General features: G+C 41.0%; 1 protein-coding gene across 1 annotated transcript in view; it reads right to left on the reverse strand.

Annotated features, from left to right (window-relative positions):
- Window positions 1-2280: 2280 nt before the first annotated feature.
- The window catches only part of chrnb5a (cholinergic receptor, nicotinic, beta 5a), a 28867-nt gene continuing 5763 nt past the window's right edge, over window positions 2281-25384 (reverse strand). The window contains exons 2-7 of the mRNA XM_079812115.1: window positions 13225-13370; window positions 12028-12072; window positions 11684-11793; window positions 6851-7811; window positions 3584-3726; window positions 2281-3369 (exon numbers count right to left, since the gene is read on the reverse strand). Of these exons, the coding sequence (XP_079668241.1) occupies window positions 3354-3369; window positions 3584-3726; window positions 6851-7811; window positions 11684-11793; window positions 12028-12072; window positions 13225-13370 (1421 nt within the window). The 3' untranslated portion in view covers window positions 2281-3353. The remainder of the gene's footprint in view (window positions 3370-3583; window positions 3727-6850; window positions 7812-11683; window positions 11794-12027; window positions 12073-13224; window positions 13371-25384) is intronic.

Here is a 25384-nt window from a genome sequence, read left to right on the forward strand (position 1 = left end):
GGAAAAAAGTTCCTGGTACAAATAGTTCCGGGTAATTTCGGTGGAAACGCGGCTTTAGTGTTGCTTATTAAGTCAGCGCTGTTTAACTGGATTTAAATTAAATCAAATCACAGAGAGATTCGCAGCTCGTACCGGAGATCTCTGCGCCAAACTCGAACACTTCTCATGGGCTGTTTAATGGGCGCATGATCGAGACACTCAGCAGGTAAACACATTTGTTCAGAGTCAGAGCTCACGATTTGCGCAGAGCACAAGCAGCTCTGTTTCGTTCCGCTTTGGGCGTTGTTTCCCTGGCCTAAAGTCTAGTACTGCCACCTTCCGGTGACATCGTAAAACTGCATGATTTGTAAATGATCCGTGGCGGGCCACATATAATACATTTTAATAGACGCGCTGCGGGCCTTTTGAAATTCATCCCCGGGCCGCATTTGGCCCGCGGGCCGGACTTTGGACACCCCTGCCCTAGCATGACGAGACAACACTGCTGCTATGCGGTCCCTACAGGAAGGGACTTTCATAGATCGCCTACAGCATGGTTACCTACCAGGCAGGCTTAGGAGCTCCTCTCAAGAGAGAGTCTTCTGTGAGCTTGCAGCCGCTTGGCACTGATCCGTCGGTTGTAGGCCTCTCGAGGCCTCCCAGCTAGGATCAGCCTGTAGGCCTGTTCGGCCTCCTGAGCACGTTTTAAAACAAGTGCTTGGTAGATCCTTGGATCGAGCGGCTAAACTCCCCTCGCTAGCAAGGGTTAGAAAGCACTTAATAACCCATCTCTGAGATCCGGCTGGTGGAGGACACTGCCATTTTTTGCAGTACCACAGCAGGATGTCTCTTCAGAGGCGAGTACCAGAGGCTCTGTACTTGACAGACAGGGTTGACTGAACCTATGTGTAAAAGCCCACATTGAGGTCGCTAGGTCTGGCTTTCCTGGTGGCATTCGGTGGAATTCTTCCCGAATAGTGACTGGCGTGGGTTCCCTCGGGTCCCCTAGCCACGTTTCCTTAAAGGAACCCCTTCTGTTGAATGGGACCAGCCCATTCAGGCCTTTGAGCGGCCAGGGTAGGACTTCATATGGTATGCGAAGGTTCCTTCTCAGGTTTATAGCTTGGGCTTTGACCATAGGGAGCGCTGTCACTGACAGCCTAATGTGACCAGAGGGGGAGTGGTTCAGGCATTTCAGTTGAATTTGCTTGTCCTGACAGTTGTCACTGCCCAGTGGGCATGCACTCCCTTCGGCATGGCGGCATGGGTATATCGTTCCCCGTAGCGTCAGCTGACCTTGTCAACATGACAGCATCTAATCGTCTGAAGGGACTGTTTGGCAGGCAAGCCCTGAGGCATGGCAAAGCGACGCAGCGTCTCGTTCCCTGTTCTCAGGGAACCTAGGTTACATACGTAACCGGAGATGTTCCCTTTCGAAAGGGAACTCGAGCTGCGTCGCTTTGCCATGCCTCAGGGCTTGCCTGCCAAACAGTCCCTTCAGACGATTAGATGCTGTCATGTTGACAAGGCACCCTTATATACTTCCTGGTCGCACCTTGATGACATCATAGGCTGTCGCCGGTCAATAGGATTGACGTTTTGTGATTTCAGGCACCTGTCAAGCTGGAGGCATTCCCCATAGCGTCAGCTGACGCAGCGTCTCGTTCCCTGTTCTCAGGGAACCTAGGTTACATACGTAACCGGAGATGTTCCCTTTCGAAAGGGAACTCGAGCTGCGTCGCTTTGCCATGCCTCAGGGCTTGCCTGCCAAACAGTCCCTTCAGACGATTAGATGCTGTCATGTTGACAAGGCACCCTTATATACTTCCTGGTCGCACCTTGATGACATCATAGGCTGTCGCCGGTCAATAGGATTGACGTTTTGTGATTTCAGGCACCTGTCAAGCTGGAGGCATTCCCCATAGCGTCAGCTGACGCAGCGTCTCGTTCCCTGTTCTCAGGGAACCTAGGTTACATACGGAACTGGAGACGAATTCTAATAATGTAATCACACATTCATGGTAATATTTGAAAGGATTAAGCTGTTGCTTTGAGGGTTTACCCTTTTCAGGGAATATGAATGAGATGGGGAAGTATCAGAGTATGTGTATGTATCATATGATATATAAACCATATATCAATAATGGAGGATTGTCTACTAGGGATTGCAAATGTATGTACTCTGTAAATGGACTCTCTCGATTCAAAGATGGGACATACAAGTTTAATGTGCATTAAGAGAAAGAAAGGAACAGAAACGAGATAAAGAAACTGCTTTCACATAAAGAGCAACACTGAAAGAAATGAAGGAAAAACATTTTATTGTATTATTTTTATAACTACAATGCTTAGTTTGAAAAGTCTATTGATCATAATGTTGTGGTGGTGAAGTGCTTTTAAATCACAGCATGAAACTTTCTTTTAAGGCAATTCAAATCCAGAATACCACTCACAGCCATTAATCAAATGTTCATATCAAACAACATTGAGTGAACTACAGTTTTTGTGTCAATGCATTTGTGTGAGGTCAAGCAAGAAGGAAAAAAACATCTTAGAAAATTATTCCTTGTATCAAGGTCTCTGATAATCATCCTGCTCTTGAAACCCTGTAAACCTTCTTTGATAGAAGTGAATGTGTGCCTTGAAAAAATATAAAAGTGAACACTACATAAAACATATAAATACTATAGTTATACAACAATTTGGCTGCAAAGATGTCGACTGAGTGGCACTGACAGCTGTCATATGATGCTATTATTGTTCAAATTAGAAATTATTAACTAAAGAAACAGGATCATTGGTTTATAGCTTTGAGAGTGTAGTGGGCAGTGTAGTTTGTCATGTGACACACTAACAATAAATTAAACCAGCTGATGTGTTCATTTGAATCTAAAGGAATTATTCAAATCATGTCTGATGTTATGGCTTATTATAACACTCTACTCCAATTAATCATCATTTGATAATTTACTGCTATCACGTTCAATAGAAAATGCAAACAAATCTGTTTTACATAAAGTTGTGTTTACAGCTTTGATAATAGGTTGATAATAGCGCAACAGTAATTGTACCAGGCACACAGCGCTCATTTTTTGATACACATTCTATAAGAAGCCTAATAATTTGCATAGAAACGTGGTTTGCACTGAAAATAATAAATTTAAATGCAAAATGCTATTTTGAACCAGCTTAAACTGGATTGCGGGTGGTTGGTGAATAAGATTCATGTTTGCGCTGAAGTAGTGTAACAGTTTAGTGAATTTGCCCCACAATGGTTTTGATCTGCTGAACAATAATGTGGATTTGTGTTTGTGATATGTCAAAACTCAGTCAACAGGTAAGTCCAAAAATCACAGGATCATTCAGCAGATATTTTAGAAATCCCCATATCTGCAAAAGGAAGACAAAAGAGAAGAACACCATGGGAAAAGGCATTGAGGAAAAGAAAGAAGCATCAGTAAACGTCAGAAAGCTTTTCCACATTAAAGGTGACGCTATTGTTAAATGCATATGAAGTTTACAAAACTCAGGAGGGCACTGGCCTCCAAACACTCCTCTATCATGAATTAAAGAGAAGGAGTAGAGAAAGAAAGAAGTGACTCACACTTCCTCTGCCACGGGGGTGTTGTAGCTCTGAAAGAGAGGCTGAACAAAGAGTCCGAGTGTGCCGACGACACACACCAGGATAAAAATCCAGAGGAAGAGCCGGTCGATCACCATGGCTACATACTTCCAGTCCTCAATGATCTGCATTACACATACAAGCAAAATCACATTAATTACAGCTACATATATGTAGTCATGAGGGGGGATTAGAGAATTAAGGATGGGCTAAACCCTGAGTGGTTTAGTAAGCTTTGAACATGTTTTCATGCCTGGTATTTTGTTCCACATTTCAGACACAGTAGTATGTCTAGGGATGGGAATTGTAAAGAATTAACTTTTTTAATGGTTCCATTAATGATTCTTTCTGTATTTGTAAGGGATTCATTTGGGAAAATTACATGCAACCTTTTTGACAATTTATCAGATAATTTCAGTAATAAATATTTAAAAATACATTTTTGTACAATGTGTTTACACAAACTAAAAACTTTCAGGTCTTTCTAGAGGAAGCATAAATGCAGTCTAACAATTGGCATATTAAACAACAATACTAAAGAAACAAAATGTGATAACAGTATTCATTAATTAATTATTATTATAAAAATCCACTGACAAAATTCATTATGTGCATCTTGTACTACTTTGTCATATGAACAGCTAGACAGTAACTATACTGAATTAATGAATTAAATCTTATTGTTAGTTGTAAACTGTTTGTGTTTGATTCACAAAAATTAGAGACTCATTAGAGTAATTTGTTCGGGAATCAGACTGCACTGGTTCCGCTGCATGTTTTTGATTTACTAAAAATAACTGACCCATAAGAGTCATTCGTTCAAGAATCAAACTGCAATGGTTGTGTTGTATGTTTTTGTTTCACTAAAAAGGCCTGTTTCATTTTCTATTTGGACTACACTATAGGCTGCATTTACCAAAAGCATCAAGTAATTTGCACATTTCAAATATTCTGTGTATCCCCAATCCATAATTCCAACAAACAATTGTAAACAGCAAGTTGTGTAGTCAGAATTATATCTCTTGACCTGTGGTTTGAAGAGTAGTTTATAGTTAGTATGACGTGGACTTATGTGGAAAATAATAAGCAAGCTACCATTCTGTGCAATCTATATCTTTCATTCTATATATTTACAAATTTAATTCAATGTCTTTTAGTTTGCCATTTTTGAAGAGTGCACATGTGCATATGTGTTTTAAAACCCCAGGGGAACCCTGGAATGATTTAAGAGAGAACCCACGTTGGAATCAAACATCTGGAAATGTAAAACAACAGAGAACAAAAATAGCAAAGTACTTTCAGATGTGATGTTCATTATTTACAGCAATAATCTGACATTAATTTGATTGATTAATTAGAGGAAGTTATCGAAGTTATATAAGCAGAAGTTTTTATTAGCTGAGTGACATCATTAATGACAGTAATAATTAACATGGTTTGAACAACCAATTTGATTATTTGAGTAAATATAGATTAGTGTAACGAAGTTTGTAGTTATGGTAAGAAGGAGGCGGGAACCGGCAAACGTTTAACAAAAAATAAACACAAACTGAAAGTAAAACCGGCAGCCTCCTCATGGACGACTGCCGCGCACACAACAAAATAAAACGTAAACAAAACAACATCCAGGCCTGGTCCTCTCTCATCCTTCACTGTCGACGATACCTCCTTTTATGCTTTTATGAGACTGGTGTGCTCATCTTCAATCATGCAGCGACCTCGCGCTGCTCTCTCGCGGCTCTCGTTCGCCCTGCTAGTCACAATTAGTTACTGTACTTGGGTATCTTTTCGGCTACTTTGACTGATTAAAGATATACATTTTTACTCACTACTTGACTACATATTTGAATAAGTAGGCCCTACTCTTTACTCTGCCGAGACTTGCCCTGGGGGGGAGTAGAGCACAGTCTCGTGGGTACCCCCCCGGCCTGCAAGGGGTGATGGGGTATGTGACGAGCAGGGAGAGTGAGAGCCTTGAGAGAGCGACACGAGGCCAGTCTCGGATCTCTCACGGAGGAGTGAGGGGAGCATAAAAGGAGGAGCAACGACAGTGAAGGATGAGAGAGGACCAGGCCTGGAGTTTACGTCGTGTTTTGTTTACATTTTGTTATGTGTGTGCGCGGCAGTCGTCCATGAGGGGCTGTCACTTTTACTTTCAGTTTATTTGTTTATCTGATTAATGTCTTTTAAACGTTCGCCGGTTCCCGCCTTCTTCTCCATATAAGTTACATAGACATTTAAGAGGCTGTTGTGTTGATTGCAATATTGAGGTGTTCAGTTTTATTTCAACTTTAGATAATAAACATGTGATTGCTCTCCTCACAAATCAACTGTTTCTTGTTTTTCAGAGGCATGTCTCTTAGGTGTTGACTGGTTCATCTTTGAGCCTACATCCAGTACAAGTAAAAATCCTTAAGCACTGTTAAAAACAGAAACTCTAAGACCTTTACTCAAGTCGTATTAGAATTGGTAACTTTTAACTCATAATGGAGTCATTTAGTTGTAAGGTATCTGTATCAAGTATGTTTTTCAGGTACTATTTACACCTCTGGGGGAATTAGTACACCTGGTTGTTTTGTCTATTTAAAATGTGCAAACTACTAGCAATCAATTCATTTAGGGAGCTTTCACACTGGGCACGTTTGCTGTGGTCTGAATCTCAGTCTCAGTGTGATTGGAGCATTGGTCTAATCTTGCGTCATCACAAACTTGGATGGAACATAACAGAAGACAAAAAGCAGGTTAATATATTGTGTTTTTTATTAATTTGGTGCTATTATGACAGAGTGAGTGAAACTTGTGTCTTCTGTATGTGTGTCGCATGAGGGCGGCTTACTGCTGCTTGCAAACTGACTCTTTTGCGGATAAAACCATTAATTTGCCACTCTGATTGCACTCACTCTGTACGATTACAGTGCATGCTCAAGGTAAATCACTGTCATCCCCTATACGTAATTTGTTAAACTGATAACGTAGTTAGCGGTTACTGCACTTCCTGAACAATTGCAGACCTAGTCAAAGTTTCTTTCACATTCACGTGAACCACACCACACTCCAGTACCAGTGCAACCGAGCTCAGACCACTTCCTACAGTAAGTCTTGGTTTCGGTACTCTGGTCCGCTCCCGGGTCCCCAAGACAGCTTTCACATTACCAATTGTCATGGGAACTGTGCCGTTTCGACCTACTGCCAGTGTGAAAGCACCCTCAATAAGTCAATCAATCAATAAAACTCAAAAACACTTCTCACCCCTTCATCATCATCCTCAATCCTCATATGTTCAGCAATGAACCTCACACCTTCGATGGCCTCATCCACATCTGGGTCATGTCTGACTTTAACTCTCTGCCTGAAGTCTGACCCCTCTGGAAGGTCCCCGACCCTCCAGGCCCCGCACACACGTCCAGGGTCATCACTTAAGAAGAATGAGTCTCCATCCAACCTTATGCTCTTTGCATCAGAAGAAAACGATTTCTGCTGGTGTTTCCTTCTAAACCTCTCCCGTACATTAGACCTTCCCGGTCGTCGCATTAGAAGGAAAGTAGGAAGCTTATGCAGGAATACACGTTTGACCCACTCTGGCATATGGTGTGTTGATGGAGAACGGTGGTGCACGTTGAGCACACACACACTCGTCACGATAGAAAATGTGACCAGCACCATCGTAAACATCAGATACTTCCCTATTAATGGAACAGCCAGTGATGTTGGCGGAACGATCTTCGAAATCAGGAGCAAAAACACAGTAAGAGCCAGAAGAACTGAAATGCAAAGTGTCATCTTCTCCCCACAGTCTGAAGGAAGGTAGAAAACCAGAATTGCAAGAGAAGTGATGAGGATGCATGGAATGATGAGGTTAATCGTGTAGAAGAGAGGCTTGCGCCTGATCACAAAGTCATATGTGATATCCAGGTATGTGAGGTCATTGGGGTCTTCGTTTTTTCTGCCAGGGAGCGACACAATATCCCATTCACCACTGGGTGTGTAGTCATCACGACTGGCAAAATCGGACGTCAAGACAAGATCGAGTTCTGTGCGGTCATAGGTCCAGGAACGAAATTTAAGTGTGCAGTTCTGTTGATCGAAGGGGAAGTTACGGACTTCAATAGCACAGGCGCTCTTGTAGATCGCAGGAGGTAGCCAGAAAATGTCACCGGTGTTGGAGACAACTGCATTGCAGTAAAATGATACTTCATACACGCCATCTGCACTGTAAAAGAACAGAATATAAATTCTAAATATAGATCAAGTGTATACTGTGTAAAAACATAAAGTGTGTTACAGTGGCAAAATGCATTCACTAGCAGAGGGGTTTTCAAACTTTTTGATGTCAACCATTTCCAAATATGAATATCCCTTTGAGGGGGACCTATTATGCCCATTTTTACAAGTCTCTGGTGTCCTCAGAATGTGTCTGTGAAGTTTCAGCTCAAAATACCCCACATAGAATTTATTATACCATGTTGTAAATGGCCATTTTTGAGTGGAAGGAAAAAGATGCTGTTTTCGTGCATATCTTTAAATGCAAATGAGCTGCTGCTCTCCACCCCGCTCTCCAGAAAAGGGAGGAGACTTTACAGCTCGTGCCTCGGATACTCCACCAAAAACTAAAACAGCTGTTTGGTTTTGATTATCATCTCTATAAAGGTCACGCAAACATGACTCATGATTCAGTTTATTATCTGCACACAATTTCTGAAACTTCGGTTATGTTAGTGAACATAAACAGCAAGTAAAGAAATCACATGTGTATATTAGATCTTTGTATTAAAGTGAAAGCAGCGTAATATACAGTAGCTACTGCTAAATACTGCTAAATATGTCTGATTCATATTACTACTGGTAATTAGGGCTGTCACTTTTTATTCGATATTCGAATATGCATTCGAACATGACGTGAAATATCCGTAATCGAACTATAAATAAACTATCCGGTTTTTAAAGTGCCATACAGAGTCCTGCGGTACCCGCAAATATTGTTGAAACAGGTGAAAAACATCCTGTGTCGGATACGGGTGCGGGTCGGGTCGGACAAGGGAGAACACGGGTCTAAACACGGGTCTAAACACGGGTTTTAAACAGTCAAGATGAAAAAATTATTTAAAATCCATATTAGTTTATTTGTGCCCGCGCCGCGCGCGCACCCTCCCAGGAGAAGCGCCCTCCCAGGAGAATCACAACCGCGCACGCGATCTGCCTGCACTGCACTCGTCGAGATGGATCCTGAGGAGTTGAAGAAAAGATAGCCGCAAATGTGGAAGTTCATCGCTGAGGAAGCACGCAGATAACTGTGATAACAAACCAAGCACACGCAGTTCTATCGAACAGTATTTTTGTTATGTTTCCTGAGTTTGGTATCTTAATAACACTGTCTTAGTACATTAAGCCATGTTAAGCATTTTCTGCGCTTGGTTTGGTGCGCACGTAGATATTCGAATTTATTCGAATACATTGTTTGATATTTGATATCCGTTCGAATGAGATTTTTCAAAAAAATGACAGCCCTACTGGTAATATGAAACAAACATAAGAAAAACAGAAAATCACTCACTGCTCTTGACAGAATAACTTTAGTAGCTTTAATAAGAATACAATTCTTACTTGAATGCTGCCGTGAATGCCGTAAATGCACGCGCACTGTGCGACCATGAATGGATGACAGTGCGGCCGTGCGCATTTTACTTTCGGTTTAGAATTAGCACAAAATCGGGGGAGGGTTGCTTGAATGGTTATTCTTAATGGAAAACACAACAAAAAAAACAGTACAATGACAAACTCACTTAAATAGGCGCTTTTACATTTCGCTTTGAAATCATATCTTCCGCGATCATCTTGTCATTCAGCTTCGCAGTCATGCAACTCTTGTTCGTCTCACGCTGTATTAAGCAGACACGTTCAGTTTTTATTTGTAGTGTCTGTTCTCTAACTGAACTAAATTATTTTATTACTTTAAAAAAATCTAAACGACCGTGGGGGCAGTGCTACGGTGGGAAAGTGATGCACAGTCAGAACAATGTAATTGATGAAACTGTAATAATATAAAATTTGGTGCATGTGTTAAAAATTATTATGCTAAACATTTTAAATTAATATGTGTATAATAACAAGTTAACCTTGTTTGCCCTAAGCATTTCGTAAGCATCTTTATATTTTTTATCTCTATATATCCATTTTCCCATGCACTTCCTTGTAGCCCCCAGTTTGAAAAAAAAAAAAAAAACATGTATATGAGACATTGAGAACGCCTCCTCACACACAGTTCCCGATTAATATGCATTAATTAACAGATATTTAATCCAGGATCTCTCTCTTTCTCTGTTCCCTTTGAAAATTATTAGTGTACAGCTTTTTAATTAAAATTAGCATAGAAATACAATGCTTATTTTAGCAAAGGATTACATGCACCAGTGTCTCTTTACATGAGGAAATGCCTCTTAAGCAAATTAAAGTCTCATCCCACCCAATTTATCCATTTAAGCAATGAACATGCGCAAGTGCATCCTCCATTTTTATCAGCAAAAATGGGGATTATATAACACACAATGCTTCCACTAGGAACAAACATCTGACCTAGATCAAACAGTTTAAACATTTTAGCTTGTCACTCATCTGATTTTTTTCTTAATTCTCCTGAACTCTGTCAAGAGCGAAGACGTAAACGACCTGAAAGAACAGAAACAAGGGAGGCGACTGCTTTTGCTTTTGGCAACTCTTTAGCATAATTAGCCAGTCTCTTGGAACAGTGACAGCTTGCTTGTTGTAGTGAGTTTGTCACTAAACAATGACTGCATCAAAGCCTCAAAACATCCCAAAAGTTTACACGGCTTATGGCTGAGAACAACTGCGAACACACATTAGTGAGGTACTAATAACTGTTTTCAAAGCTCCTGCTCCAAGCTATTCCTAATGAAACTTTAATTCATCAGATGTTGTTATACGCATCAGAGACTTGACTATTATATAACTATACTAAATGTAAGTATATACGGTATATCATTGCTTAGCAATAAGGATGGCCCGCATCGTATGTGATCATTTTCCAGCAAGAGTTTTACTTATGGAGTTATCAAATTTTCAGCTTGCATATTTTCATTGTAAAGAGAACAATATATAAATTATTATTTACATTTATATTTTATATATAATTATATAATTTATAATCATATAAATATTTCTAGAAAACTTGAAACAGTGAAGTACAGTTGAAATGTTGGCATGGCAAGTAAACAGCTTCTACTCATCTAATAGAAAGAATCGTCAATGCTCATACTATTGTTCAAAAGTTTGGGGTCAGTAAGATTTATGTATTTTTCTTTATACAGCTAGGATGCATTTAACTGATAAAAAGTGACAGTAAAGACATTGTTACAAAAAAAATTATTTCAAATAAATGCTGTTCTTTTGAACTTTCTATTCATCAAAGAAACTTGAAAAAATGCATTATGGTTTCCACAAAAATATTAAGAACCACAACTGTTTTTAACATTGATAATAATAAGAAATGTTTCTTGAGCACCAAATCAGCATATTATAATAATTTCTGAAGTATAATGTGACACTAAAGACTGAAGTAATGGAAATATACTTTATTTATTACTGCCATCACAGTAATAAATTACATTTTAAAATAATAAAAAAAAATTATACATTTTAAATTTAAATGTAAAATACTGTATTTATATTGCAGCCTTGATTAGCATAATAAACTTTCAAAAACATTAAACAAATCTTACCACTCCCAAAAGTTTATTTTAGATGAATATGCTTGCAGTCTGCCACTAGATATATTTAAAATAACGTAGGCCACTTTTTTCTGGTAACATAAGACATTTGGCATTATCAGGACCCACAAATATTACCCCACTGCATTATTATACATTATATTCAAAATTACATATAATAGCTTAATGTAGTACTAACACTAACACTATGTAAACTTGAATTTTTTCTCACACAGTAATTTTAATTTTGGGTGAACTATGCACAGTACAGATTGTCACTATCCACGATACATATTGTTGCATTTTTGTATTGCGATATATTGTGACACGATATATACATATAGTTATAGGTATGGCATACTTGTTATAGAGTACTATATCCGGGAGCCAGATGTGCTTCGATGGTATTCGTAGTTTTTTGATTCCCTCGTACTCATTCGGATCCCACACCAGTCTGTAGTCATTCCATTCCTACGGAAAAAGTAGAAGTGGTTGAAAATGCTGTTGAAAAAAACAGCTAAATGCATTCACTCGGTTAAACCTGATTTTCCATCACACAACAGAAATGACCTAAAAGTGAACTATGATTCAATTTCAACTCAAATCTGCTACGTGCTGTGTGTGCACTCACGTATGGGACAGCTCATTTGACTGTGTTTTATAACACTATCTAGATGAGTGCACAGGCATAGCAGGTGAGCTTACCTGAGTCAGCCACACATTCGTTGTCATGATTTGTTCCCTCTCATTCTGTGAAACAAACAGAACATTGCATGTGTTTGTATTAGGGCTGTCATCTTGATACAGTTGATTGGTGACGAACATGATGCAGGGCAACAACTCACTGCTTGATGTGGCCTATACTATAGAATGCAGAATGCCCCTAAAATTCAAGATATTGGGGTGAAAATGAACATAGAAGATATTTTCAAGAATGTTGGTTTTGATTACATTGACTTTCATTGAATGAATATATATATTAGTGATGCACCGAAATGAAAATTCTGGGCCGAAACCGAAAATTTAGGATGCTCTTGGCCGAAAACTTATACTAGTTTTAACCAATGTTGTTTTGCGGTACTCCTCATGTTGTTGTTAAATGCTTTTCTCATTTAACACAATAATGACATTATCTTTTGGGGGTAATTTCGAAGTTTGATATATTAATTAATCTGTACATCATGCCATTTATTACATTAAACATTGTAATCACTTGACAGCCCTAGTTTGTATGCAACAGTGAAAAGCAAACAGACAATTATTAGGTGGAGTGATAAGGATATGATGGGATCAGGATATGACACAATCCAGATTCAAATTTGCATTACCCGTGTGAGCACTAACACTGTCCTAACCAGACGTGATGCGGCAGGGTTCCAGCGTCCTCACAGAGAGTGAAAGTCAGAATATATTAGCTGTATAATATACAGCTGTCTGAAGCACAGAGTTCAACAAATGAGATTTTGCAGTGGGTGGGAATACACAGTGTAACAGGACAAATATAGAAACAAATTGTTTTGTTGCTTGTCACTTTGTGGCATTATGCCTGGTTAGAACACAGTGTCAAAGTGAATTTATCTGTCAGTCTGAATGTACCTTAAGTCTCTAATGTGACAAGGGCATGCTACTGCTGCACCACAACTCTAATACATGTGTTGTGACATGAACATTAAATGCACTTTTTAAAGCATGAACATTTTTTATATTTTAATTCATATCTATATAAACTTTTTTTAAGTTGCTCTGGATACCATTCAAAAATCTGGGGTCAGAAAGATTTTTCTTTTTTATTTGAGATGTCTTAAATATAAATATTACATACACTACCATTTAAAAGTTTGGAGTCAGTAGTTTTTTGCTCTAATGTTTTGTGGTTGCTGTGTGTGTATGAGAAACACTTACCACACTAATGAGCTGTGCAAGAGAGACTTTGATGCCAATAGTGACCTGCTGACTCTTATTGACCGCAGGCCGGATAAGTTTATTGTAGCGCTCAGGACCAAGCAGAAAATCTACCAGCCTCTCCTCAGCATCAGCAGCAAGACACACTAACAGACGCACACACACACACACAAACAGATCCACATTGGAGAGAAAAAAATTGTTTGAAGATCAATAAATGGCAAATGGATCATATCATGACAAATCAAACTTTCCTTGATCAAAGATTGTAAGACATTTTCTGAAAACAAACAGCAGAAAAAGCTCATTCTGAGATCATTGGATTTCTGACATCTGACTTTAACAGTCTGAGCAGCACATTATTGTGTTAAATTGACTATTTAGAAATTACTATAAATAAACTAAAACGATGACTGCTTTTCCAAAACAATAATAGGAAAAATAATTATATAAGTGGATCACAAGAAATAAAGTTGATATACACTCACCTAAAGGATTATTAGGAACACCATACTAATACTGTGTTTGACCCCCTTTCACCTTCAGAACTGCCTTAATTCTACGTGGCATTGATTCAACAAGGTGCTGAAAGCATTCTTTAGAAATGTTGGCCCATATTGATAGGATAGCATCTTGCAGTTGATGGAGATTTGTGGGATGCACATCCAGGGCACGAAGCTCCCGTTCCACCACATCCCAAAGATGCTCTATTGGGTTGAGATCTGGTGAGTGTGGAGGCCATTTTAGTACAGTGAACTCATTGTCATGTTCAAGAAACCAATTTGAAATGATTTGAGCTTTGTGACATGGTGCATTATCCTGCTGGAAGTAGCCATCAGAGGATGGGTACATGGTGGTCATAAAGGGATGGACATGGTCAGAAACAATGCTCAGGTAGGCCATGGCATTTAAACGATGCCCAATTGGCACTAAGGGGCCTAAAGTGTGCCAAGAAAACATCCCCCACACCATTACACCACCACCACCAGCCTGCACATTGGTAAAAAGGCATGATGGATCCATGTTCTCATTCTGTTTACGCCAAATTCTGACTCTACCATCTGACTCTCCTCCAGTCTTCAACTGTCCAATTTTGGTGAGCTTGTGCAAATTGTAGCCTCTTTTTGAGTGGTACCTGGCGGGGTCTTCTGCTGTTGTAGCCCATCCGCCTCAAGGTTGTGCGTGTTGTGGCTTCACAAATGCTTTGCTGCATACCTCGGTTGTAACGAGTGGTTATTTCAGTCAAAGTTGCTCTTCTATCAGCTTGAATCAGTCGGCCCATTCTCCTCTGACCTCTAGCATCAACAAGGCATTTTCGCCCACAGGACTGCCCCATACTGGATGTTTTTCCCTTTTCACACCATTCTTTGTAAACCCTAGAAATGGTTGTGCGTGAAAATCCCAGTAACTGAGCAGATTGTGAAATACTCAGACCGGCCCGTCTGGCACCAACAACCATGCTACGCTCAAAATTGCTTAAATCACCTTTCTTTCCCATTCTGACATTCAGTTTGGAGAACTGAACTGAACTGAACATTCAGGAGATTGTCTTGACCTGGGGCCCGTTTCAGTAAGGAGGTTCAACCAACTCTGAGTTTAAACCTGAACTCTGAGTTGACTTACTCTGAGATGGGAAACTCTGAGTTTTGGGTTTCTGAACAGCTGAATTGAGGTCGTTCAATCAACTCTGAGTAGACTGACTCTGAGTTAAGCTCATGCACTCCAACTATGAAAAGCCACGATCAATGGAGCTCCGAAATTACGATTCACCATGGCAACAGCACCCGACAAAAAGACGTTTGCATACTTCCGGGTCAATACACAAGTTTAATTCTTAATTATTTGAATTAAGTTTAATTTTCATGGTATCCAAAAGACAAACAAAGAATGTGGCAGCAGCTAAAAATTAAAGAAAAAAAAACCTAAAGCTTTAAGCATAAAATGTTCATGGGTGTAGGTTTAATGACTTTACAAACATTTGACATATTAAATAAATATAATTCAGTGTCCAATGTGCAGCAACTTTTCCCATATAGACCCTTTTCACAGTGATGACGTGTTTTAATGGTCATCAATATAGTTTTTTGTATTATTTTTTTTTATGTATGTACATTTATAACACTAATACTTTGTATTATATTACTTTTGCATCAAATTACAAAAATTAAGTTACCGCTGCTGTGAGAGTGTTTCTAATACAGTGTCTATGGGAGTGATGGTGAAAAATTATATCTTAATCATTATCAAAATTAGTTATCAAAATCACTCTATTTTTACCTCTTTTTGAAAGTTGTGAAATCACTATTGTGGAGTTTTTCTTGTGGAGACACAAAAATATATATTTAATGTATTCTCTCATTCACCGCTATAAGAGTTAACCCAACTATGACGACTTCAGCTTCGGAAACCCAGAAATGTGAAAAGGGTCTATGCTCTTTTCACATAATGAAATGTTCTCTGATCACACCTGTTACATTTATTAATCAGGGTAATGACATTAAACATTTGACTTCTACTCAGGCCAGCCAAACACCAGCACCACTGACAGATGAAGAGGAGATGGAGGAAGAATATTAACACCCAACAGGAAAAATAATAAAGTATTTGTAGGAAATAAAGATGACTATAAAAACATTTTAATAAATGTATTTAACAGCTGTGGTGGTGGTTATGCCATATATCTCGTACTACCATCTGGCAGCATCCTTCCATTCCATACAGTAATCAGTTTTCAGAAAGTGTGATGATGGGTATATGAGTGTCATAAATGCGTCCAACCACTGGAAATCCTAAAGGAAACTCTAATTATCAGGGATACTTCTAGAGGTTTATCAAGTGAACATCAGGATCCTTCCTGTATAAAAGGACATGCCATTTTTGTCACTTTGACAGTGTCCTCATGATCAAAATATGATTAATGAATGTTCCTGCAAAGAATGCTTTTCTTACTTTGTATTTTTGTCAAGTGGCAGAAAATTTTATTTGTTTTAAGTAAACTTCGCTTACTTTACATTTAGATTAAATTTATAATTTTTTGATATTTATACTTGAAATACGACCAAAATACAGTAAGAAAAGAATTTGTGCAGTTTGAATGAATGAATAAAGTATTTAAACACTGCTGGTGCTTTAAAAAGGGGGAGGAGAACAAAAGAAACTCTGGGTTTACCAAAGGAAACCTGCTCCTGACCAGGTTAGGTTCATAGAGTAAGTTACCCTGGTAACTGACTCTGAGTATAAGTTACCTCTCTTTCAGAAACGGGCTTGACTTACCCTGCTTTCTCGGGTTTGACATACCTCCCATTCTGAAACAGAAAACCCAGAGTTTCCCTTATTTCAGGGTTAACATACTCAGAGTTTTCACCTAACCTCCTTTCTGAAACGGGCCCCAGGACCACACCCCTAAATGCATTGAAGCAACTGCCATGTGATTGGTTGATTAGATAATTACATTAATGAGAAATTAAACAGGTGTTCCTAATAATCCTTTAGGTGAGTGTATATATATATAACTGTGAGTGTATATAACTATATATATATATATATATATAGTTCTTGAGTTTTTGAGAATATCATGAAAAATCATGAAAAGGCCACAAATGTCTGCTAAGCTGCATGTAATCTGCTTTCACTGCAGAGCAAAAACACAAACATGTCAGAATAATTTTTCTATGCATCTTATCCCATCATAACTCATAAGCCCACCAATGTTGTTGAGGGAGTGTGCAAATGACATGGCAAAACAATGACTTGCCAAGACTGTAGCAAAAACATACACACACACAAACACACGCCATTTCCTCCCTGCTGCATGTGGGATAAGATCTCCAGTGACTCTGCTCCTCCCAAAACAGAACACTGACACACAAGCACACACACACTCATGTTGGTGCAACTACATTATGAGGACATTCCATAGGCGTAATGGTTTTTATACTGTACAAACTGTACATTCTATCTCCCTACACTACCCCTACCCCTAAACGTACCCATCACAGAAAACATTCTGCATTTTTACATTTTTAATAAAACATTGTCTAGTATGTTTTTAAAGCTATTTTAATTATAAGGACATATTAAATGTTGTAAAACCAGTGTAATACCCAAGTCATTATACACATGTGTCCTCATTCATCACATAAACAAGCACACAGACACACACAGACACAGACACACACACCTAGTTTCAGTCATGAATCCAACATTGTGTCAGTCTCAATTGGTATGATCCATTCCACACAGGAAGACACACACACACACCTTTGAGCTTTTGTGGCTATGCTGAGGCTTAGTCATTTTGGATGGCTTGTCCCCTTAAGCAACACAAGGTCCAGATCCACTTCATATCAGTTTATGTGTGTGTTTGAGTGTAACTCAGTCTTCAAGGATGATATTCCCAAGCAAACTCTGGAAGAACAATCAATGAGTGAATATATGTGAATATATGTGTGTCTGACCTATTACCTCTACCCTCAGAGCCATCTGACCACCTTTTCTGGCGTAATGCTTCATACAAAACATCTGCAGCAGCATATGATTCAAAGCCTAACATCCATTGATTATTATTGATTATCTGTCTTTCAATGACTGCAGTAGATTCAAATGCAGTAATCAGTACCCAAAACCACATATAAAGTATGAACATGTTTATAAATAAACAAGAATTTTTTTTTGTTTTTTTTACAATTTATATCTTAGACACAATATTGACTGTTGCAAATATATATTAATTATATTAATACTTTTATTAAGCAAGGATACATTAAATTAAATAAAAGTGTCAGTTAAGACATTTACAATTGCACAAAAGATTTTTCCATTTTAAATAAATGCTGAACATTTTTAATCCTCAGAAAATCCTAAATGTTTCCACAAAAATATTAAGCTGCACAACCATTTTCAACATATAGGCCTACTCTTGTCATCTGGCTAAATCTTAATTGGCAGCATTGAAGTACAGCTGCACACAACCCGCTGTAGGGATTTCACACTCAGTGCTTTAAAGGACGGACCTGATTGGCTGCTCCTGCTGCTCATTCTAAAACTGCAGGGCTTGTCCAGTTTTTGAAGCAGAGACCTCTCGCACCCAAAGCGGGAATCATACCCCTAGATCAGGGGTGGGGAACGTTGATCCTGGAAGGCCACTCTCTTGCAGAGTTTAGCTCCAACCCTAATCAAACACACCTGAAGCTAATCAAGCTAATCAAATCAAGTTACTAAAGTTACAGGCAGGTGAGTGTTTTTTTCAGGGTTGGAGCTAAACTCTGCAAGAGAGTGGCCCTCCAGGATCAACGTTCCCCACCCCTGCCCTATATAAACGAGCCTGGACGCCCGTCCTTTGTGAGGATGTAAAACAATGTAAAAACATGAAGAGTATATACTAGTGCTGTCAATCAATAAAAAAATGCGTTGCTAAAATGCACAAAAATGTTATTGTCTTCATTATTGTTGACCCATGTAACATTGTAAACAGCACTTTAAGATTTTCAGGTAGGTCTAATAGGTAAATATACAGAAAATGAATAATCAAACACTGTTTTCTTTACTGCATAAATTATAAAAATGAATACAGATTAAGCCTTTAAAATACTGTTCCGTCATTAGTGAATAACTACACAGGAACAAATCTGAGTAACACAGGATAAACATTCTAGTAACTACAATTTTTGTAAGGTTTTGGATAGTAATTGCTTCTGACAGATTTGGTAACACTTGAGTTATTACTAGTGTGTTACCAGAACACTTAGTTTAGAATACTGATCCAAATGGCCAGTAATTCCTTTAGAAGAATGTAGTAATACTTGAGTTATTATTTTCCAAAACCCTACAAAAACCTCAAAAGCTTCAGTCATTACTAGAGTTATCATGCTTTTCACTTTAGAATAGACCCTTTCTGGGTTTCTCAGAGCGGAAGTCGTCATAGTTGGGTTAAATATTATAGCTGTGAATGAGAGAATACATTCAATATTTTTTTTGTGTGCCCATTTGCTTAATTAGCAAAAGACAAACGGCACAATAGTGATTTCACAACTTTCAAAAAGAGGGAAAAAATAGAGTGAGATTGATAACGGCAGTCAAAAGAGAGAAATATGTAAATTTTTACCATCACTCCCATAGACGCTGTATTAAAAACACCCTCACAGCAGCGGTAACTTGTTTTTGTAATTTGATGCAAAAGTAATAAAATACAAAGTATTAGTGTTATAAATGTACATATATATTTTAAAAACATGAAAAATACAAAAAACGTTGCAGGATTTACGATATTGAAGACGTTAAAACATGCCATCACAGTCTGTGAAAAGGGTCTATACTGATCCAAATAATTAGTAATTCCTTTAGAATAATGTAGTATATAGTAACACAAGTGGGTTACCATGATCTTCACTTTTGAATTAATTAAATTATGCATTATTCACATTAATTATGCACCTGAATATAGTAGTTCTTAGTAGTTCTGAGGTATGAAAACAGTGAACTACCGCATTCAACTGAGCGCTACTAATTCGTTAATTAGAGATTCTTGTCAGTTAATATAGTTACTAGAATGTTAATATTGCATAACTCATTTGTTCCTGTGTAGTTATTCATTAATGACGGAACAGTAATCTAAAGTGTTACCAGCCTTATTAAAGCTATAAAGCTAATGCATATAGATAAAGGTGTCATGAACTGGCTTTTTTTATTTTTTTATACTGTTGTATGAGGTCTACCTGTGACGTTCACGTAGTTTTTACATTCAAAAACATCATAATGAATTAGTAATAGGCTATTTTCTGCCATGGTTTTCAGGCTCTCTCAAGACATGGTCGGTTTTGATGGGAGTGCCGCACTGAAGACTTGGAAGTAAACGCCCACGGCTAGGATTGGATAAGCTTTGCATATTTAATGAGCTTCGGCTCCCACATGAGTATGCGTGAGGCTTTGTTTTGAAAGTGTGTGACAAACGGCAACTGGAACACCGGAACAAACACAATGATTTATCTCTCATCCACCCGCAATTAATATGAATGTTTTTTTATATTACTTGGCCTGGCCCATCGGTGGATATACGTGTGCGCCAACGTTGCAGACAGCATGATCAAAACTTCCGCGATTGTATTTTTCCTTCAAACATCAAGTCAAGAGAGTGAACGCACATCAAGAAAGGAATGTTTTTTCACTATTTAAGATGATATGTATTGGTAGCCCGTCTGGAAAACACATAGGACGTTGGGCTGCCCTGTGACAGTGGTAAGTTATGTTTAGTTATACATGTACACAATGTAACATTGTATTTGATCTGTAACAATGCAATACTATCACATATAAAAAAAAATTTACTCACATTAGTGATTAACTTCATGCATTCATGTAATATCATCCTGTCTGCAAATCCAGTCCTTTATTTACAAACGAATCCGGTGAAATGAACATACGTGCAATGTCTTCCCCACGTGAGCTGGAACCACTCATTCCTAATATTATAATCCGAAGGAAGCTTATGCAGGGACTGTGTTCTTCCACAACCAGGCACAGCGCAATGTATTACTCTCTTCGGCATGTTTATAGCTTGGCAGCGTGATCCATTTAGCTCCAGTCGGAGTCGGTGGGCGGGGCTACAGAAGCAGGCCCACATATTTATCTGTAGAGGCGGCGTTTCTGCATCCTATTAAATCAGTGATCGACACATATTCTGAGAGCTCTTGTTTTCTGGGCCTGGTGTTTATAAAAGCTTTTCTTTGATTAACAAGGAAGTTTTCAGTTCTGAAACTTTTATATATCAAAGGCTCAAGGGAAAGTTGATTTCTCAGTTCATCACCCCTTTAATCCTTATAAAAGCTACAAGTACACTAAAGCTACAACAGTCAAGAGCAGTGATTTTCTCTTTGTCTTTTGTTATTTGATTAACATTAATGACACAGACAGCAGCAGTTTTTTAGGTTGCTGTCACTTTAAGACCTGACGCATGTAATGCGGATCTGACACACATCATATTGTCTCACAACTCTTTGCGTTCATTTAACACTTTTTAACTCATTTAAGACTGTGCTTACAAGGATACTCGTCTCGACCGTTTTGTGTGTTTATGTCCATTCAAGCATGAAAGAGAACTCAAATCTGTACTGGCGCGCTGTCTGTGAACAAACACCCGAAACACGCACACAGAATGCGTGCCAGTACAGATTTGAATTCTTTTGTTGTGTCATATCGCGCTTGAATGATTTAATAGCAGTTGAATAAATGATAGCATGATCATGCAGCCATGGGGATGGCATAAAAAATGGATGTTATGTTATAAAATTATATTATGAAAAATATATTATGAATATTATGAAACAAATGTATCACAAAATTAACACATTATTTTTGACACCCCTAGTATATACACAATAAGTGAATTGTGTCAAATTATTGATTTAAATGTTAGTACATAGTAGTTATTGTGCTATGTATCTGTTACAAGCACGCCAGGCTCCACCCTCTCACAACCACAACGATCCCTATCACCTGAATACTGAGCACACACACCTGCACGTCATCATCACTGCAATCACCACCTGCACTTAAGCCCCACGCTCACACTCAGTCACTGTCCGGTATCGTTTGCACATGCTACTACTCATGCTTGCTTCCTCGGACTCACCTGACTACATACCTGATCTCCTTCGTCTCCTGAGTGTTTCCTCGTCTTGTCCTGTCTCCTGGTCCTCGTCTCCTTCGATCCATTGTCCCGCTGTTCAACAAGAAGAAACGTATCGTATCACCTCCATATCCAGCATTTACCTGAACTACCATATCTGACTCTCACCTCATCTGCTCACATCCTGGTTCTGCAAATAAACTCTGCTTTCACCTGCTTCTGTTATCCGTGTCACCTCTGTTTGTAACAGAATACCGGACCAACACAGTACTTCAACAGGATGAGCACCCTGGATCCCTTCCAAGAGCTCGTCGACGCTGTTCGGCGAGCTCTTCCCACCAGCGCACCTGCACCTTCATCGACTGAGCGGCAGAGACGGCTAACCCAGAATCTCTGCCTGTACTGCGGTTTATCTGAACATTACATCTCCGAATGCCCAGTCCGTCCTCCTCGACCCATGGTGAGTGCAATCATCCGTTCTCTAAATAAGATGAAGCCACTCACCACAACTGTAAACCTTACTGCTGCTGGAATTTCCATTTCAGTTACTGCCCTCCTCGATTCTGGGTCAGCCGGGAACTTCATCTCGGGAACCCTCTGCCGCCAGCTCAAGCTCGGCACGACTGCTACTACGACAACCTACCAAATCCAGTCGATAACTGGAAGACCACTCAGTCGGAGGCAGGTTAGTCGCTCCGTGGGTCCCATCGGAGTACAAGTCGGAATCCTCCACATGGAGCGACTACACCTGCTGGTTCTGGAGGAGTCCACCGCTGACATCATCCTAGGGCGCCCATGGTTAGAGCAGCACAACCCAGTCATCTCCTGGAAGACGGGAGAGGTCCTGAAGTGGGGCGACAACTGCTTCCCGGACTACTTCCCATCTCCACCGATTCGTCCCTCTCCGCGTTCCCAAGATCTCCCTGTCTGTGCCACGTCCATCGAGAGTCCGGTAAAGAGACGATTGGTGGATGTCCCCGCCTGTTACGACCCCTTCAGTGACGTCTTCTGTCCCCAACGGGCTTCCAAGTTGCCTCCCCATCGGCCATGGGACTGTGCCATCGATCTGCTGCCAGGTGAACCAGTGCCCAAGGGAAAGATCTATCCCCTCTCACTTCCGGAGGAGAAGGCCATGGAGGATTACATCAAGGAGGCGCTGGAGCAAGGCTAGATCCGTCCATCCACCTCCCCTGCTGCTTCGAGTTTCTTCTTCGTGGCGAAAAAGGACGGAGGCTTGCGGCCTTGTATTGACTACCGCTCTCTGAACAACATAACAGTGAAGTTCTGATATCCCCTTCCTCTCGTCCCAGGTGCCCTGGAACATCTCCGTGGTGCCACTGTGTTCACGAAGTTGGACCTCCGCAGCGCGTATAACCTCATCCGGATACGTGAGGGGGACGAGTGGAAGACCGCCTTTGTCACGCCCACAGGACACTACGAGTACCTCGTGATGCCATATGGGCTCGCCAACGCCCCCTCCGTATTCCAGGACTTCATACATGGGGTGCTCCGGGAGTGTCTCCACAGGTTCGTGCTGGTCTACATAGATGACATCTTGATCTACTCCCGGAGCCTGGCCGACCATCGCCGTCAGGTTGCGGAGGTCCTTCAACGCTTGAGGAAATACCAGCTCTACCTTAAGGCCGAGAAATGCTCTTTCCATCAGCCCTCAGTGCAGTTTCTCAGCTATATCATCGATCACAGTGGCATCCGGATGGATGAGAGGAAGGTGGAAGCCATCCGGTCCTGGCCAACCCCATCATCTGTCAAGGAACTTCAACGATTCCTAGGATTCTCCAATTTCTACCGACGCTTCATCCAGAATTAAAGCTCCATCGCCAGCCCCCTCACCAGCCTTCTCCGCAACAAGCCCAAGTCTCTGTCCTGGACCCCATCCACCACCCAAGCCTTCCAGACCCTGAAGGATGCCTTCACGACAGCTCCCCTCTTAGTCCATCCCGATCCTGACCTCCCGTTCGTCGTCAAAGTGGACGCCTCCACCACCGGGGTGGGTGGGGTCCTATCTCAGCAGCAGGGGAACCCCAGTCGTCTCCATCCATGTGCCTTCTTCTCCCGCAAGCTCAGCCCGGCAGAGATCAACTACGACATCGGCAACCATGAACTCCTCGCCATCAAGCTCGCACTGGAGGAGTGGAGGCACTGGTTAGAGGGCGCCAAGCATCCATTCTTGGTCCTTACCGACCACAAAAACCTGGGGTATCTCCGCGAGGCAAGACGACTCAACCCCCGACAAGCCAGATGGGCTCTCTTCTTCACGAGGTTCGACTTCCACATCTCGTACCGACCTGGGGCCAAGAATATCAAGGCGGATACCCTTTCCCGCATCCACGGCCCCGAGGAACGGTTCGAGGAAGAAGAGGAACGCATTCTCCCTACGAAGCTCTTCCTTAGCCCCATCACCTGGTCGGAGGAGACCTTGCCCTCTACCAATGCCTCCACCAACGTGCTGTCCGCCAGGCTTGCAGTACCTCACACGAGCACAATGCATCCCTCTCATTCACTCCTCGCACACATCACTGGGCACTGGTCACCCTGGGGTCAATGAAACCCTCTCGCTGCTACGCCAGCGCTTCTGGTGGCCACACGTCAGCTGATGTCAGAAGGTACGTGCGGGGATGCCGGGAATGTGCCATGGCTAAGAGCCCACGACACCTGCCTGCCGGGAAACTCCTTCCTCTGCCCGTCCCCAACCGTCCGTGGTCACACCTAGGGGTAGACTTCATTACAGATCTACCCGTATCAGACAATTGTACCTGTGTCTTCGTAGTGGTTGACCGCTTCTCGAAGTTCTTCCGACTGCTCCCACTACGAGGACTACCCACAGCCCTGGAAACCGCAAAAGCCATGTTTAACCACATCTTCCGTTATTATGGCATCCCCGAAGACATTGTATCAGACAGAGGTCCCCAATTCCTCTCCAAGGAATGGAAAGCCTTCTTCTCGCTCCTAGGTGTGACCGTAAGCCTCACGTCAGGATACCATCCCCAGACGAACGGGCAGACGGAGAAGAAGATCCAGGAGATTGGCCGTTTCCTCCGTACCTTCTGTCACGGCCACCAGGACTCCTGGAACCAGTTCCTCGGATGGGCTGAGTATGCAGAGAACTCCCTCCGACAACCAACCACCGGCCTGACCCCGTTCCAGTGCGTACTCGGCTATCAACCTCCCCTCTTCCCGTGGTCCGGGGAACCCTCCGACGTCCCTGCCGTGGATTACTGGTTCCGGGAGAGTGAGAGGGTCTGGGACTCAGCCCACCATCAACTTCAACGTGCCCTCTGCAGACGCAGGATGACAGCCGACCTTCACCGCTCAGAAGCACCGACGTTCCAGGTTGGGCAGAAGGTCTGGCTGTCCACCCGGGACATCAGACTGCGTCTGCAGTGCAAGAAGTTGAGTCCCAGATTCATTGGCCCCTTCAACATCCTGCAGCAGATCAATCTGGTGACGTATAAACTCCAGTTACCCCCTAAGTAACGGATTCACCCCACTTTCCACGTGTCTGTCCTGAAACCTCAC

This window comes from Gobio gobio (genome assembly GCF_949357685.1).
Source record: "Gobio gobio genome assembly, chromosome: 3".
Taxonomy (NCBI): domain Eukaryota; kingdom Metazoa; phylum Chordata; class Actinopteri; order Cypriniformes; family Gobionidae; genus Gobio; species Gobio gobio.